Source organism: Hoplias malabaricus, chromosome Y (genome assembly GCF_029633855.1).
Source record: "Hoplias malabaricus isolate fHopMal1 chromosome Y, fHopMal1.hap1, whole genome shotgun sequence".
In the NCBI taxonomy this organism is placed as follows: domain Eukaryota; kingdom Metazoa; phylum Chordata; class Actinopteri; order Characiformes; family Erythrinidae; genus Hoplias; species Hoplias malabaricus.
The window spans coordinates 76,478,582-76,494,078 of record NC_089820.1 but is presented as its reverse complement, the minus strand read 5'-3'; the positions used below and the strand labels follow the sequence as shown (position 1 = coordinate 76,494,078).

Below are 15,497 nucleotides of genomic sequence, written 5' to 3'. Positions count from 1 at the left end.
AGTGTGTATCGCTAGTCGACATGATGCTGCATGTGCTGGAGCTTCTGAAAAAAATATATAGATTCCTTAGTCTCTCACAATGTTTTTGTAAACTTTATTCCCCCATCCTAGTTTTTTTCCCATTTTCCAGTATTAAAAATGGACACCAAAGATTTCTGTTTGGGTTTGGACAGAGCTTACTCCAGCTATAATCAGGTTTGGACTGAACTCTGTTGGTCTAAAATCAGGTCTGCACACAGAATGAATGAATGAATGAATGATGTTGGGTTTGGGCAGTTCAACCACAGAAATATTCAGACAGTTTTGCTCGGCTACACATTGTCCACGGATGAATATTACGGACTGACCGAACTCCTGGTCCTTTGTGGGGTCGTGCAGGGCGATCCTCTCCATGCATCTCTCCTGCTCTCGTTTAATGACGCAGTCGAAAATCTCGGAATGTGTGGGATGCATCTGGAACAGAGCACAGGACAATAAACAAAAACATCACAGCATGAAAAATCACACTGTTAAAAAAAAACATCTCTAGACTAATGTTGTGCGGGAGTGTTGGTCCCAGCTGAGATACACAGTAGTTGTGTGCAGTAGTTTAGACACTCCATGGTGTGGACATGTTAAAATAAAGAAAATTAATAAAATAAAAGCATTTTAAGTATAATAATAATTTAAAAAACGTAATTACATTAAAACATTTTGAGGGGATAAAATAAAATGTAAACATTACTTTTGCACAGGCCTCATTCCAGTCCAAATCACTGCATTAAAACATGAAAAACTGTGTTCTCTGTGGAGGATGTGTGCTTATTTTCACTAAATCCATCAGGAAATCAACTAAAACAGTCCTCTGACCAGTGTCACCCAAACCTTTGCAGCCAGCCCTGCTGCAGTTAAGTGTAATCACAGACATTTTTGCTTTACCACATGTCCATCAAGTGTGTTCGTTGATACTTTGTTTGAGGGGGAATCCTACAAATCGGACTTGTGTCGAGTCCATGGCTTTAAAGTCTTGTTCAAAGACGCAGTGTCCCCAGGCCTGCAGCCCTCCAGCACAGAGTCAACATATCAGCCCTGTCCCCTTCAGATCTGACCCATTAACTTCTAATAGCACATATGCTGTTTGTCTTGGCATTGAGCCTTCACCTGCTGAGCTCCAGCCTGCGGCGACTCAGTGACACTGTGATATTTAGCTCAAGATCAGAATGTGCCAAAATGTGATTTTGTTTAGAAAGTTCTTGGAAAATTCCATTTCTAGTTAGCAAACTAAATCTCAGCTCCTCATAATCCGCATCTTACCCATCATACCAGGTTTTACAGTTCATAAAACATCCCCACAACTCAACGTCTCCGACAGGTAAAGGTGGTTGCTTTTTTCTGACTAGTGAGTCAGGAGTGTCAACAGAGTTCAACCCAGAGTCATCTGATTTGGGCTATTTTATGGTTTTCCCTTCCCAAACTTCACACTTTTCTGCCTATTTCCTTTTCCCAGTATCAGCTTCTTGACTGCTCCACACAGCCGATAGGTCGTCGTAGCAAGTTACAACACAATATACAGGAACTCACAGCAACAAACATGCAACAAAATGTTTATCTTATATATCTCCTGTTTAATAATACAGTAATCCCTCGCTACTTCGTGGTTCATCTTTCGCGGATTCGCTACTTCGCGAGTTTTTTCAAGGGGGCTTATGGCCACTATATCTCGGATATTTAGGGAAAATCTAGGAAAACCGTGAAAGATGAATAGCCAAAAATATTTTTTTGATTATTTACATGCAATAGACTAGGCCTCTAGGTGACAAAATATATCATTTACAAGTATTTCTTACGTACAGTACATGTATTGTTCATGTCCACATCCGAGTGAAATTTACTTACGCTAAATCACAGCTTAGCAATTACTCTATTAAAGAAACTGGTGGGATATCACATGTAGTTCCAGCTGAAAAACATTATAGAATGACTGTTTAATGCAAAGGGTGGGTTGTTAACAGTAACAGGGAGGGTTTTAAAATTTCCAAATACTCGTTAAATACATTTAAAAAAATAACTTTCCTCTACTTCGCGGAAATTCGTTTTTCGCGGGTGGTCTTGGAACGCATCCGCCACGAAAAACAAGAGATTACTGTACTGTACAATTCGTTCATTCATTGTCTGTAACCACTTATGCAGTTCAGGGTCGCGGTGGATCAGGAGCCTACCCAGAATCACTGGGCGCAAGGTGGGAACACACCCTGAAGGAGGTGCTATTCCTTGGCAGGGTGACACAGACTCACACATTCTCTCACACACTCACACCCATGGACACCTAACAGCGTGTGTTTTTGGACTGTGGGAGGAAACCCACGTGGACACAAGGAGAACACAGCAAACTCCTCACAGGTGGAGCGAGACTTAAACGCTCAACCCCAGATCCCTGGAGCCGTGTGACTGTGACACTACTTGCTGCACCGTACTGTATAATATTTAATGTAAATATGTAAATAATAAGGCGGCACGGTGGCGCAGCAGGTAGTGTCGCAGTCACACAGCTCCAGGAACCTGGAGGTTGTGGGTTCGATTCCTGCTCCGGGTGACTGTCTGTGAGGAGTTGGTGTGTTCTCCCCGTGTCCGCGTGGGTTTCCTCCGGGTGCTCCGGTTTCCTCCCACAGTCCAAAAACACACGTTGCAGGTGGATTGGCGACTCGAAAGTGTCCGTAGGTGTGAGTGTGTGAGTGAATGTGTGTGTGTCTGTGTTGCCCTGTGAAGGACTGGCGTCCCCTCCAGGGTGTATTCCCGCCTTGCACCCGATGATTCCAGGTAGGCTCTGGACCCCCCGCGACCCTAAAATTGGATAAGCGGTTACAGATAATGGATGGATGGATGTAAATAATAAATGCAATGTAACGCAATCCCTTTCCTTCAGCTACAAAGCCTGATAATATACACAGAAACAAAACTAAAGCCTGTAAAGCCATGCAAATACTGTTTTGAAGTCACAGCATTTCAGGGATATATTAAAAGTAAATAAGGTTCTTATGTTACAATCCAAAGCTGCAAAGCTAATACTGAGTGTGGCATTTCGCATTAAAGAACCCTGCTGTGTCTTACGAAAGCAGGCAATCCAGAAGGACCTCCCCAGCAACGGGAGAAGTAACTGGATGCCCGATGATTGATGGCCATGCCACAGCACGACATTAGCTTAATCCAGAAGCTGCACATCTATTCATAGACTGAAACATTAAATTTCAATCCCATACAGAACGTTTCTCGTTTCTTGCCTTGGATTACTCAACTGCAATCAGGTTTCCGGGAAAGCAAATAAGAGCGTGACTGATTGTCCGTGCATGTGAGTGTGGGCTTGTTTTCATACAGTCGCAGAATAAAATGTTCTCACTTTGAAGTCAAACCACAGGCAAATAGTGGTAATCTTCAATGTCAGAACCAACAAAATAGCAACTTATTTTAGACACAAAATACTTACATATGGAACAGAACAGCCTAAGAAGTATCCCAAGAAAATGTGGGACACTTAACCACCCTGCAAGGACTGGCAGAGCACCAAAACTGGCCTCACCAGATAGTCAGCTCTTAAACCTGTGATCTTTCAAAGTTTTACTTAAGATCTGAGTCCACAGGTACGTCCATCCACTCATAGCTGTGTCTCTGAAAGGACGTGGAGCTGTCAAGAAGCTGTTACCGACAAAAGGACATAGAAAAAAAAGAAGAAATTAAACAAAGGAGCTGCTGGTGGTCTCAGAACAATCGACTGGGTCAGAGGTCAACATCTCTGAATGTGTTTGGGATTGTTTGGATCATGAGAAACAGAACGTGAAAACAACTTGCTTTTAGAGAAACAGCCTAGCCAAGTCTCCCGAGGAAAAAAACAAAAGCAAGTGGTCATAAAGTGAAAAGAAAGAACTCTCCACAATTTTTAATCCACTATATTACACAGCACAACAGACAGCAGCAGAAGGATGTTGTGCTATATCTCTATATCTCTCTCCTACCCTCTCCCACCACTCTCCTCATTTCATTTCTCCACTCTCCATCCCACACTGATCTTAATGTCAGATTAAAGCTTTAGTCTCAGAGGCAGGGGACAGGGCAATGGGGTTTTAGTAGAGGAGATTGCTCTAAGACATATGTCCTCCACCCTCTTTACGAAACCATAGAAGAAAGACCTAGACGTGACAGATTTTACATGTTATCTTTGATATAAACAAAGCTGCTATTATAAACATTATTAGTAGTGTGTGTGTCCTGTAGAAAAGCTGTGTGTCCTGTAGGAAAGCGCATTTAACCAAATGTAAGCATCAATTTTATTTTGTTTGATTAATAATTCACTAATACCCCCCCACCCAAAAAAATAAATAAATAAACTAATAAATAAATTAATGAAACATCTGTGACATGATTTGATCAAAATACCAGAAGGATCAAAACCCACAGCAGCATTCTCCCTCTCTAAACAGCCCTGTGTAGAACATGGGGTTTCAGCACCTGTTCTTTTAGAGGATAATGAGCCATTTGCTGTTCACCTCGACCCAAATGCCCAGCAGTGAGGGGCGAGGAGCAGAAGCTCTGGATTTTAGCCACTTTCGCTCGGCTAAAACACACAGACTGAAACGACAAGAGTGCTGCACTTTTGCTTCCATTACTTCTCTGTAGAGAACAAGCTCAGAGAGAAGCTCAGTTTAACAGTTATGATCCAGCTCTTCTCATCTTCTGAAGCCAGGGCTAGTGGGCTTTGGGGTTGGAGGGGGGTGGGGTTCTCAACAGATGGGCTGTCAACAAAATCATCTCCTGCATGAGGATTCGCACTGTTTCCCAACAGCCCCTGCTCCTCAGCTCTGTTTTTGCATATGGGCCCCCACACAACTGCCACCCAACCCAGCCACATCGTATTTTAATATGTGAATCATGATCTCTCACACACAAACACACATGTGCACACACACACATCTTATATGGCCGAGAAATAAGAGCACTGAGCAAAAACAGAGAAATAGAGAATAGATAAGAAAGAGAACAGAGTAAAAATCCAGAGCTTCTGCTCCTCACTCTTCACTGCTGTGCGCTCGGGTCAGGGTTAACAGCAGCTCATTATCATTAAAAGAAGCAGGAGCTGTGGTGTTTGATCCATGTGGTATTTTGACCAAAGCAGGACAAAGATGCTTCATTAAGACCCAGGTCTAGGTTCACTTGTGGAAAAGAGGGAGATAATTAACCCTTAATTACCCGAGTATCTTCAAGTAGCTAATGAGAGGAAAATATTGAGAGAGTTATGTTTTTATGATTTATATGAGTTAAATATATTTACAATGTGTTCTGATTTTGTATGTAGAAATATAAACACAATAAAAAAGTTAACTATGTTTAGATATTATAAATGAAGACATTTATTTCTACTCAAAAGTGTCCGTAGGTGTGAGTGAGTGTGTGTGTTGCCCTGTGAAGGACTGGCGCCCCCTCCAGGGTGTATTCCTGCCTTGCACCCAATGATTCCAGGTAGGCTCTGGACCCACCGCGACCCTGAACTGGATAAGCGCTTACAGATAATGGATGGATGGATGGACATTTGTTTCTTTATTACAAAGCCATACTTCACAAATAGATTTAAGATGTCTACATTCAATTTAGTGCTTCAGTTCCCGAAGGCTATTTCAAAAACCCCTCTTTTTTAAACAAATCATCTCTGTATTATCAAATTCACTACTTCTGTCATTTATCTCTAATCTACTCCAAACGTCTCTACATTTTTATAATATATCTCTAATATGTCCCTCTTCTGTCAATATCTCTGTTCTTCTCTAATTCTAATGTCTCTACACTGCCCTAAACTGTTTCTTCACATTGCTAATCTGTTTCCACACTTCTTTGTTTGTGGCTTTACACTTCACCAATGTGTTTAAAGTGCACAATGAATATGTCTTGTGTGTGCCCTCACCAGAGAGATGAAGTGGAGGACGAGGAGGGGGAGGAAGATGGCTGAAGGTCGCTTCATTCTGCCCACTGCTGTATGGAGTGATCAGGAACAGGGAACTGACTGGCCTCAAGAGTAGTGGTCAGGCCTCCGCACAGCAGTCATTCAGCCTAAAAAAACCTAGAAAAGACACAGAAGGTTTCAGTCTAATGAGGACATCTCTGACTGCGGCCTTTCAGCCAGAACAGTGGGGGCGCTGAAGCCACACAGCACTGATGACTTCACTCCTGTTACACCTAAAAGTATACGAAGTGTGTTTATCTGAAGGTGAAGATTATGTTGGTCATGGCTGAGTCCCATCTTTAACTTTACTGAACTCTTTTAAGCGTTTGTGCTATATTGTTTCAACAGAAATTCCAACGAAAAATAAAGTACAAAGGGTGGCCTCTGAAGTTTGTTCAGTGCTGTATACACATATTCCTCTTGTCCTTTGTAAAGTAATGAATGCTGAACTTTCCTTGACCTATGCCTGAAACATTCGTATTGCATTTACATATATGACCTTGTCCTTGACATTGTATTGTCACCTATATAACGCCCAGCATTCTATTAGTTCCATTCAAGTGTTTTATGATCAACGCTGTGAGGAAACGTGACAATGGTGGAACAGCTGGAATGAGAAGTCAGCAGAGAGAGTAGGAGAGCTGCAGGGAAAGTGTCTGTTTATGGGAATCTGTGAGAAAGAGGAGATTTAATGATCTGAGGAGGCTGTAAAGATCTCCTTCACTATCCAGTCCACAGCAAAACCAAGCAAAGCAGAGGATTTATTTGGCCTCCAGCTGTCACACATTCTTACTTATTCACATCATTTCCCACCAAAATAGGGGGATGTGAAAATGAATTGCAGTTATGCTCACAGAATGACTTGTTTACACACACACACACACACACACACACACACACACACACACACAGGTAGTAGATAAGATCCTTAGTAGATAAAGGAGAAATAAGCAAATCCAAATATTCATTCATTATCTGTAACCACTTATCCAGATTCACTGGCGCAAGGCAGGAACACACCCTGGAGGGGGCAACAGTCCTTCACACATTCACTCACACACACCTACATACCTATGTGTGTTTTTGGACCATAGGAGAACACACCAAACTCCTCACAGACAGTCACCCGGAGCGGGAATCGAACCCACAACCCCCAGGCCCCTGGAGCTGTGTGACTGTGACACTACTAAATGTGAATTAGTAAAAAGCAAAATACATTTCCAATTCATGTGCTACACGCACAAACACACAGCCTCCACACTCCTGCCCTTTGGTTCTAAATCCAATTACATCTAACTGGGGCGCTTTATCAAATAATGATGGGATACTCAGAGTGCGCCGTAGAATCAGCTGCACATCGCGCCTCTACAACACACACCACAGCAGATTTATCAAGACCTAGAGGAACAAAAAAAGATATGACCAAAGTGCTTTCACTGTTTTCCTCTATGCCCTTTCTCACTACTGACAGAAAACTGTGCTGCTGACAGACGGCACTCATTCTGTTGCTGAACTGGGTGCATATTAAAGGAACACTACATAGTTGTTGTTTTTTTACCTCAAAAACACAGCTCAAAATCATAGTGATGCTTTATTATTTGGTATTAGGAAGCATAGAGCCTCTGTCATTGTCACTCCAGGCTCAGCACTGCAGAAACTGCACTAAACTAAAACAGTGCTACATCCAACCCCTTCCCACGACCTAAAGCTGTTTGCCAGGTGTATGAAATCTCTTTGTTTCATCAGTTTCTACCTTAGATCATGCACTTTTCATGGATGAAGCTGACATCCTGTTTAACAAATTTTAATTTAATTTGGTTCCAGATTTAATCCTGCAACAGCCAAATTCAGTCAAATGCTGTTAACTAAAATGTTTGCTTGGAAGAGTAAACAAGGAAAATACAAATATTCTGTATGTAGAAAACAATGGGGGGGGGGCAAAGGAGAGAGAGAGAGAGAGAGAGAGAGAGAGAGAGAGAGAGAGAGAGAGAGAGAGAATCAGCAGGTGATCAAATGTGGATAAGGAGTGTGCTGGTTTGAGCGAGGGGTTCAGTCAGAGGACGTCAGCAGTTCTCTGAGAGCAGCCGTCACTCAGAGAGGAGACATGTCTTTTTCTGGCCTCCTGATAATGATCTAAATGAGGAGCAACAGGACAGAGATGATACAAATGTGTTTTATATTCAAGCTCTGCCTGCTCTAAAATTGTCCCCTGCTTTAGAACATAAGGACAACGACTCTACATCAAATTTTCCATCTCTGACATAAGCCCAGATCTGCACATGTTCAGATAACGCAGCAAAATTAATTTGTTTTTACTGCAGTTGCAATACACAATATAGTAGCTATTTTCAGATGGCAAGAGCTGCAAATTTAGTCTACATCATCAATATTGTCTACACAAGTTTCAAGATGGGAAATTTAACCCAATAACACAAAGCAACCAGACCAATCAGAATCAGCAAAGCACATATAGTAAGTGCTGTGACATTCCAACCACAACCCTAAATAAAATAAATACATTTATAGAAAACATATAATTAAAGAAACATTATTGCAATGGTAATAAATGTTGCAATATTTTATCTGAGATATATCAGATAATAGCTTTATTCATATTTTGATAGAAACCAGGACCAGTTTCTCAACAGGAATTAGAGACAGGAAGTGCAGCAGTAGCATTAAATCACAAGGGCAGCAATATTTTATATACATTTAAATGTTCTATTATATTTTATATTGAATATTTAAATGCTTAAGTGGTTAATCTCACATTCACATCAACAAAAAATCTTATTGTGGATTGTATTCATTATATTATTATTATTATTATTATTATTATTATTATTATTATTAACTCCCAGGTTATGGTTTTTAACTTCGCCTTAAATCCAATCTATGCTAAAATGATTTGTGACATAACGGTTTGGGCCCCAAAAAAAATCTATCAAACTGGCATTCCAGCACCGCCAAGCAGAGGTCTGTCTTCCACTTCACCTTAAATGAGCCATTCATTAAGAGGCTAAAGCTAGCGTCGCTTTCGAATTTTCCGTTCCACCTTAAATGAGAACCTGAGGCTGAAATTACGTTTCACGCTCCAGCTTCTAACTGGAGGTTGACGGAGTGCTCGGTGACAAAGAGACTATAGGAATGTTTGATTTAAAATCACATTTTTATTTCTAAAAGGTGATTTTGTTGAACTATTAAAATGCTTCAGTAACATGTCCTGTTACATACGACTCATTCTGATCCCATTTGAAGGGATTTATCACTATGTCTGTTACCTCTGGGATTTTAGCTCAAACATAATGACAGAATATGGCAAGAAATGTGGGCAAAATGGGGTTCCATGTTGTTTCTTTGGTCTGTTTTATTGTTCTCATAATTTGAGCTGAGTCTGGGCTCTTGTGGTTTAGCGAGACTTGATTTATTAAAACAACGACCTAGGGACAGCATTTTCCCCTCAATTACTGATCATAAGTGCCCTCCACTGCTAAAACAATTAATCTAACTCAAACGGAAAGTAACAAATGTTATGTTTTTCTTCATATTTAATCAAGTTTAAGCACGTATTATCAGTAGTAACTGAGAAAAGCTTGGTGTTCCTAGGTCATGGGTTTAGTACATTAAACCATGTTATATTAGACTCTCCTGTTTTCCCCTCCCCATCCTACCTTAAACTGCACTGACTGCATTTTATTTATTTATTTATTTATTGAGGAATTATTAAGGCACCTTAAAACAATTTTATGAATATAAATATTGGGGTTAAGTAAACATCTCTTGCAATCTCTCTCATTCCCAATGCTCACAGTGCTGGCCTTTCTCTGAGGTAATAAATGAAGTAAAGAGTCTGCTGCAGTCCAATCAGAACCAGACAAGGTTTGACCAAACACAGTATGGCCACCGAACTCATTTTCATTACATCAAATATGCTAAACCTCAGTTTATTTACCTTTCCACTGACATGTATTAGATAAAGTGCAAGTGGAAGCATACCATAACTGAACTGTTTATTTATTTATTTATCTATTTATTTTACACAGACACTAATACTGTAAAAAGGTCAATAAACTCTGGATATATGACTTTAATTTAACAATTTACAGCATCAAATTCAGTTAAACAGGGATATGTTCATTATATTTAAACAGTATGTTGATTCATTTTCATTTAAACACTGAGAATATCACTCAGAGAAAAACAATGTGTTGATCATGAGCACAGTATTATGTAAAGGATAAATGATCAAATCCGATTGCTCTCTTCTGTGCAAACCAGCATCCTTATGTTTGGATAGTGTAGGAAACTGTGTAACCTCTTCTTGGAAACTAGCAAGGTCAGTGACCATCTGAAGTTCCTTGTTCTTCTTGTTATTCACATCTGTTTTTGCTGATTCTTGGCGGCATTCACCACAGCCAATTCATCTTCTCCAACATTTAGCGAAACATAAACAGACACGCTAATGTCAAAACATGCTACAATTTCCGTGGCATGTTTCACCAGCTCGAATATTTAGCGAGCATTTCACAACTCTTTGCAAATATCCATGAGAATCAGGCTGTGACAAATGCCTCCGAAAATGTACATATTTGTTCCAAGCACATGTTTGGAATCATGGTTTTCAGTAACGTTAAACTAAACTAGCTCCAGATACTTGTAAATGAGTCCAATGCCGTTGTATTTCCAGTCCAAATGGCTTGGTATATATAGTGACAACTATCCCCTCAGATAAACAGCACTTAAATCTTGTCTCTTTAAGAGAGAGGAGCAACACAAGCTCTAATGTGCTTCAGATTAAAGAGAATCAACTAGTGTTCCTTAAACAGTTCGATAGTGTAAATGCATTTAGTAACAGGTGTTTGTAATAGCCATGTTTAAAACACTTAATTCTATTACCTTCTGTAAGAGCTTCATCCTGATCAGGGTCGCAGTGGCTTAGGAGCCTGCTCAGAATGTAATTTCACACACTCACCCAGTAACACAAACACTCACGCCTGTGGACAATTTCACACGCTCACTCAAACAAAAGAGCAGAACATAAGCCTAATGTCTGCATGATTAATGCTGAGCATCGGCTAGGGGTACATAAAGCTTCCAAACATTGGGTTGTTGAGCAGCGGAATTGTGGGAATGATTGATGGAGCGAGTGTGGCTTTGGTGTTTCCGAGCTAGAATAATCATCCACTGTCTGTCCCTGAACTCATTCAAGTTTGTGTCGAATACCTTCATATCCTTACAGCAGTGTTCCAGCATCAGGTGGAAACCAAGGAAGAGCAGAAGCACTGACTGCAGCAAAGCAGGACCAGCTGACCCTTAAATACCCTGGATTTCAGGAGAAATGTTGGATGAGGTGCCTACTGTAGCTTTAAATGTATGCAATTGTGATTAGCAGTTTTTGAAATGCTGCAAATTCTTACAAAATAGAGGACATTTCCACAGAGATAAAGATTCCTATCTCTGAATTTAGTTGCTGTAGCATGAGGCTGCTGTGGTGACTCACTGTTGCATCAATGTACCATCGCAACGTCTAATCGGGGAACACGGTCCAGCCACTGATGATGATTATGACGAAGATGGTCTTATTGATTAAATCCGATAATGAATTTCGCTCCTTTTCTATTCATGTATCCTCTGATTAGTTTGGTTCTGGTCAGCTGAAAGCTCAAAGGGATCCTTAACCCTGGACTGAAGAAAGAAGCCTATTCCAGCATGATCCTGCAAACCCTCGGTTCAGATTCAGTATTATTGTCTGTGGCAAATTCACACAACAACTCTGACTCTTTTCCCTGAAGAACAGCATACGATTTTGATCAATGGCACTTTCTCAGCCCTGGCTTATGCTGCCATATTGCGTTCAATCAGCTATAATCCCGTCTGCTGCGTGAGGCGCGGAGCTGTAGGCAGAGGACACACAGAGCTACACCATGTGTAGGATGTGAAAAAATACAAACAACAACAACAACAAAATCCATTCAGCACATGTCAGTAGGATGCATTACAATTACACTTCAATGCAAAACGACATGTAGTAAACATATAGAGGCTCAGGGCCTTTGCCATTGAGACATATAGAGATGCATTTATATATTATAGGCATTTATAGAGTGAAGGCAAATATAGCAAGTCTGCATCTATAAGAGATTATATGCTTGTATAGTAAATGAATACTTATAAGGCATATATAGGTATATGTAGACATGTACGCACATGAGCCTATAAACTGAGCACATATATAATCCATGTATAGAGAGAGAGAGAGAGAGAGAGACTTGTATTCAGTGCCTGCACATACATCATATACATGCAGCATGTGCCCACTGCAGCTCCACTACTGTAAACGCATATGATGCACAGTGATACCCTGTCAATACACAGCTCGCGCTCCAGCAGACGGACTCAATCCCAACAGACGAGTCTCGCGCTTATCAATTATTAAAAGCAGCCATTATTAACCCTTAATGAACCATCCTGCCCAACCTCAGAGGGCTCTTCTTCTTCCTATCCTTTGCGAATGCAGATGCACACACTGCAGTCGTCCTTATGGTCACTGACATGCCGAGCGCGTACATCACTCACATGCCGGTACGCGCAAAAACAAAGCTTTAAAAGGGGATACAGATAAAGGGGACAAATCCGTGCACTCACCATTGTCCGAGTTTCGCGCGCTGCTGTAATCCGCGATGTAGGTCCGCGTTTTCTCCGGGACGCGCACACGGTGTGGAAACGTCTGCAACGCGCAGCGCGCGCAAGAACGTGGGAGGAGGAGGAGGAGAGAGAGAGAGAGAGAGAGAGAGAGAGAGAGAGAGAGAGAGAGTAGGTAAAGCAAGTGTGAGAGATAGAGAGAGTAGGAGCCCCAGAGGAATGAAGAGAATATATACAGAAAATAAATAAATAATAAATAAATAAATATATATTTAACGCGTCTAGTGTTTACACTTTACCTTCCTCCAATCCGCCAATCAGAACACACCGCAGCGAGTGACGCAATTCACTGCTGCCTCAAGTAGAAGTAAAATTTACAAGTAAATTACTTGTCCAAAAGTATGTAGACATCCCCATAATGAGCGACTTAAGCTAATTTAAGGTGCAATAGGTTTGAACCTGCTTAGAATTAAATGGCACCATACGGAGCAGTTGCATATGATTAAAATAATCACACCCCGTGTTAAGTATGGGCTTTGATGTGTTCTCCCCGTGTCTGTGTGGGTTTCCTCCAGATGCTTTGGTGTCCTTCCACAGTCCAAATGCACATGCTAGTAAGTGGATTTGCTGTGTGAAACTGTCCAGACGTGTGAGTGGAGGATGATATTTATATATATATATATAGAAGAGAGACAACAAAAGAGGGGGAGAGAGAATAATGAGAAATAGAATGAGATTTAGCAAGCATGAAAGAAAGAGATGGAGTGACAGAGAAAAAGGGAAGTACTGAAGAGAGGAAAGAATGAGAGATAGAGAGGGAGAAAGAGCTTGGGGCAAGAAATTGAGAGAAAGACTGAGTGAGAGAGAGAGTGTTGGGGGGGGGGGGGAGAAATTGAAAGGAAGAGAGAAAGAGTGTAAATGATCAATCACTGCTGTTCTGTGTACAATACATAATACATAAAACTAATAGCTTTACTACAGCCTCTCGGCCCAGAGGCCATTAAACACAGTGAGAGATGAGCTGCGTCCACAGCTTTTTCCTCTGCTCCAGCTTTCCTCAACACATTGAGAAAGCACAGCCTTTATCCTCTGGAGCTCCAGAGCTGCTGAGCACACAGAGGGGCGGCAAATGCCCAAAAATACCTGGACACACGGAACACTAGCAACAAGCGGAAGGCCTAGGGAGAGAAAGGGCCTGTCACTGTTCCCACACTTATTTACATTTCATTATAACGGCTCCCTATTTCTACAGCTTAGTGCATCAAGACCATGTTCATAATGTGGGACAGGATGGATTGCAATTGAATTCTGGGCCCAAACAAAATCAAATTATAAGACAGTTCCACCTTAAAAAATCAAATTTGGTACCTGTCCACCTTTAAGAGTGTAGAAGTAACTTCCTGGCACGAGTTCACCTTAAATGGTGCAGCAGTAACAATCCAACACCATTCCACTTTAAAGGATGCAGCAGCTGCATTCTGGCACTATTCCACCTTAAACTGTTGCCACAGTTACACTCTGGCTTTTAAGCACCAGAATGTAACTGCTGCATGATTTAAGGGAGGGTATAGGATTGTAATAGCTATAATGTTAATGTTAAAGTATAACAGCTGCTTCAGAGTGGAATGGCACCAGAATGTGACCATATAAATTTACATTTTTTAATATTAAAAAAACCAAAGATCTTAAACTGGTTATTGTTTTTAACAGTGTGCTTCCCTTTTGTTTTGGTGTGTGATTTTTGGTCACAGCAAGTAAAGATGCCAACCCATTGAATAAGAATTTGTTCCTTTACCTGTAGCAGTTACCAAAAAAGAGAATCTGAGAACACTTCCCCATGCTGATGAAAAAAGTCAAAACATCTGTTCATAAACTCATTTGTCCTAGAAGCTAATGGGCAAATGCTGACACAACTACCCCTTGCCTTCTAATTTTGAAGTGCTTTTGTGTATATGTGAATGGACTTCCCCTCTACATCCTGAGAAACCATATTGTGTTTGACTGTTTATATTTAACCAGCTCCCCAATGGGATTTCTATTAGCTAGATAGCAACAGGCCTAACACTGGTGCATATCAATATATTTATGGCTGTTCATGATTAACAATGGACATTTGGGCCATTGAAAATTCTGGAAATGTTTACTGGAATATATTTGATTTGCATGCTGCAATTTTACAGTGTCTACTTCAGTAAAGAATCCTGATTCAGGGCTACATTCTTCCATTTGTAAGAACTGACTGGATATTGGTTAAGCTACATCTCATATTCACATTCACAGTTATCATAAGGTATCATATGAATCTCCTCACAGATTTATACAATTATAAGTCACAATATTGTTTTTTCCACAGTCAATTTCTAATGATGTCAGGGATCCATGAAATTATTAAGGCCTTCAGTCCAGCTCCTGAGGACCTGACCAGTTTGAGAGTTTACTGGGACATATCTACATTCTTAAAAAAAACAATTATGAATAAGTGGGCCGTGTATGTGATGTGCATTTATAAGATGAGGGGGGGGGGGGAAACCCTGAAATCAATAGCTGCTGTTTCCATGGAAGAAAACTATTTCCAGCTATGGGAGCATTCTGCAGCCCCTCAAAGCGCAGGAGAGTGGGCCACTCCTCACTAATAACCAGCGCTGCAGCCCTGTCCATCACCAAGCATAGCGTCCTCAGACTCTATCAAAGAGAACTCACATATCAGAGCACATTAAAGGAGCAGCAGTGCACTCCTTGGAAAAATATATTACAGCCCTCTCATTTCGGACAGAGCCCCACGCTGAATACCTGACGAGCACTGAGCTAATATTTTTATAATGGATTAATTATAATTAAATTTATATGTAACACAGTGCTAACATATGCTATTGTTGGCATGAATGGAAAA

The 15,497-nt window shown here is 40.8% G+C and overlaps 1 protein-coding gene across 6 annotated transcripts in view; it reads right to left on the bottom strand.

Moving 5' to 3' along the window:
* LOC136678104 (pituitary adenylate cyclase-activating polypeptide type I receptor-like) overlaps positions 1 to 12,702 on the bottom strand; it is a 33,889-nt gene extending 21,187 nt beyond the window's left edge. For all 6 annotated transcript variants that reach the window (XM_066655947.1, XM_066655949.1, XM_066655948.1 and 3 more), the window contains exons 1-3: positions 12,611 to 12,702; positions 5,927 to 6,082; positions 348 to 453 (exon numbers count right to left, since the gene is read on the bottom strand). In XM_066655947.1, the coding sequence (XP_066512044.1) occupies positions 348 to 453; positions 5,927 to 5,983 (163 nt within the window). In that variant the 5' untranslated portion in view covers positions 5,984 to 6,082; positions 12,611 to 12,702. The remainder of the gene's footprint in view (positions 1 to 347; positions 454 to 5,926; positions 6,083 to 12,610) is intronic.
* Positions 12,703 to 15,497: the final 2,795 nt, after the last annotated feature.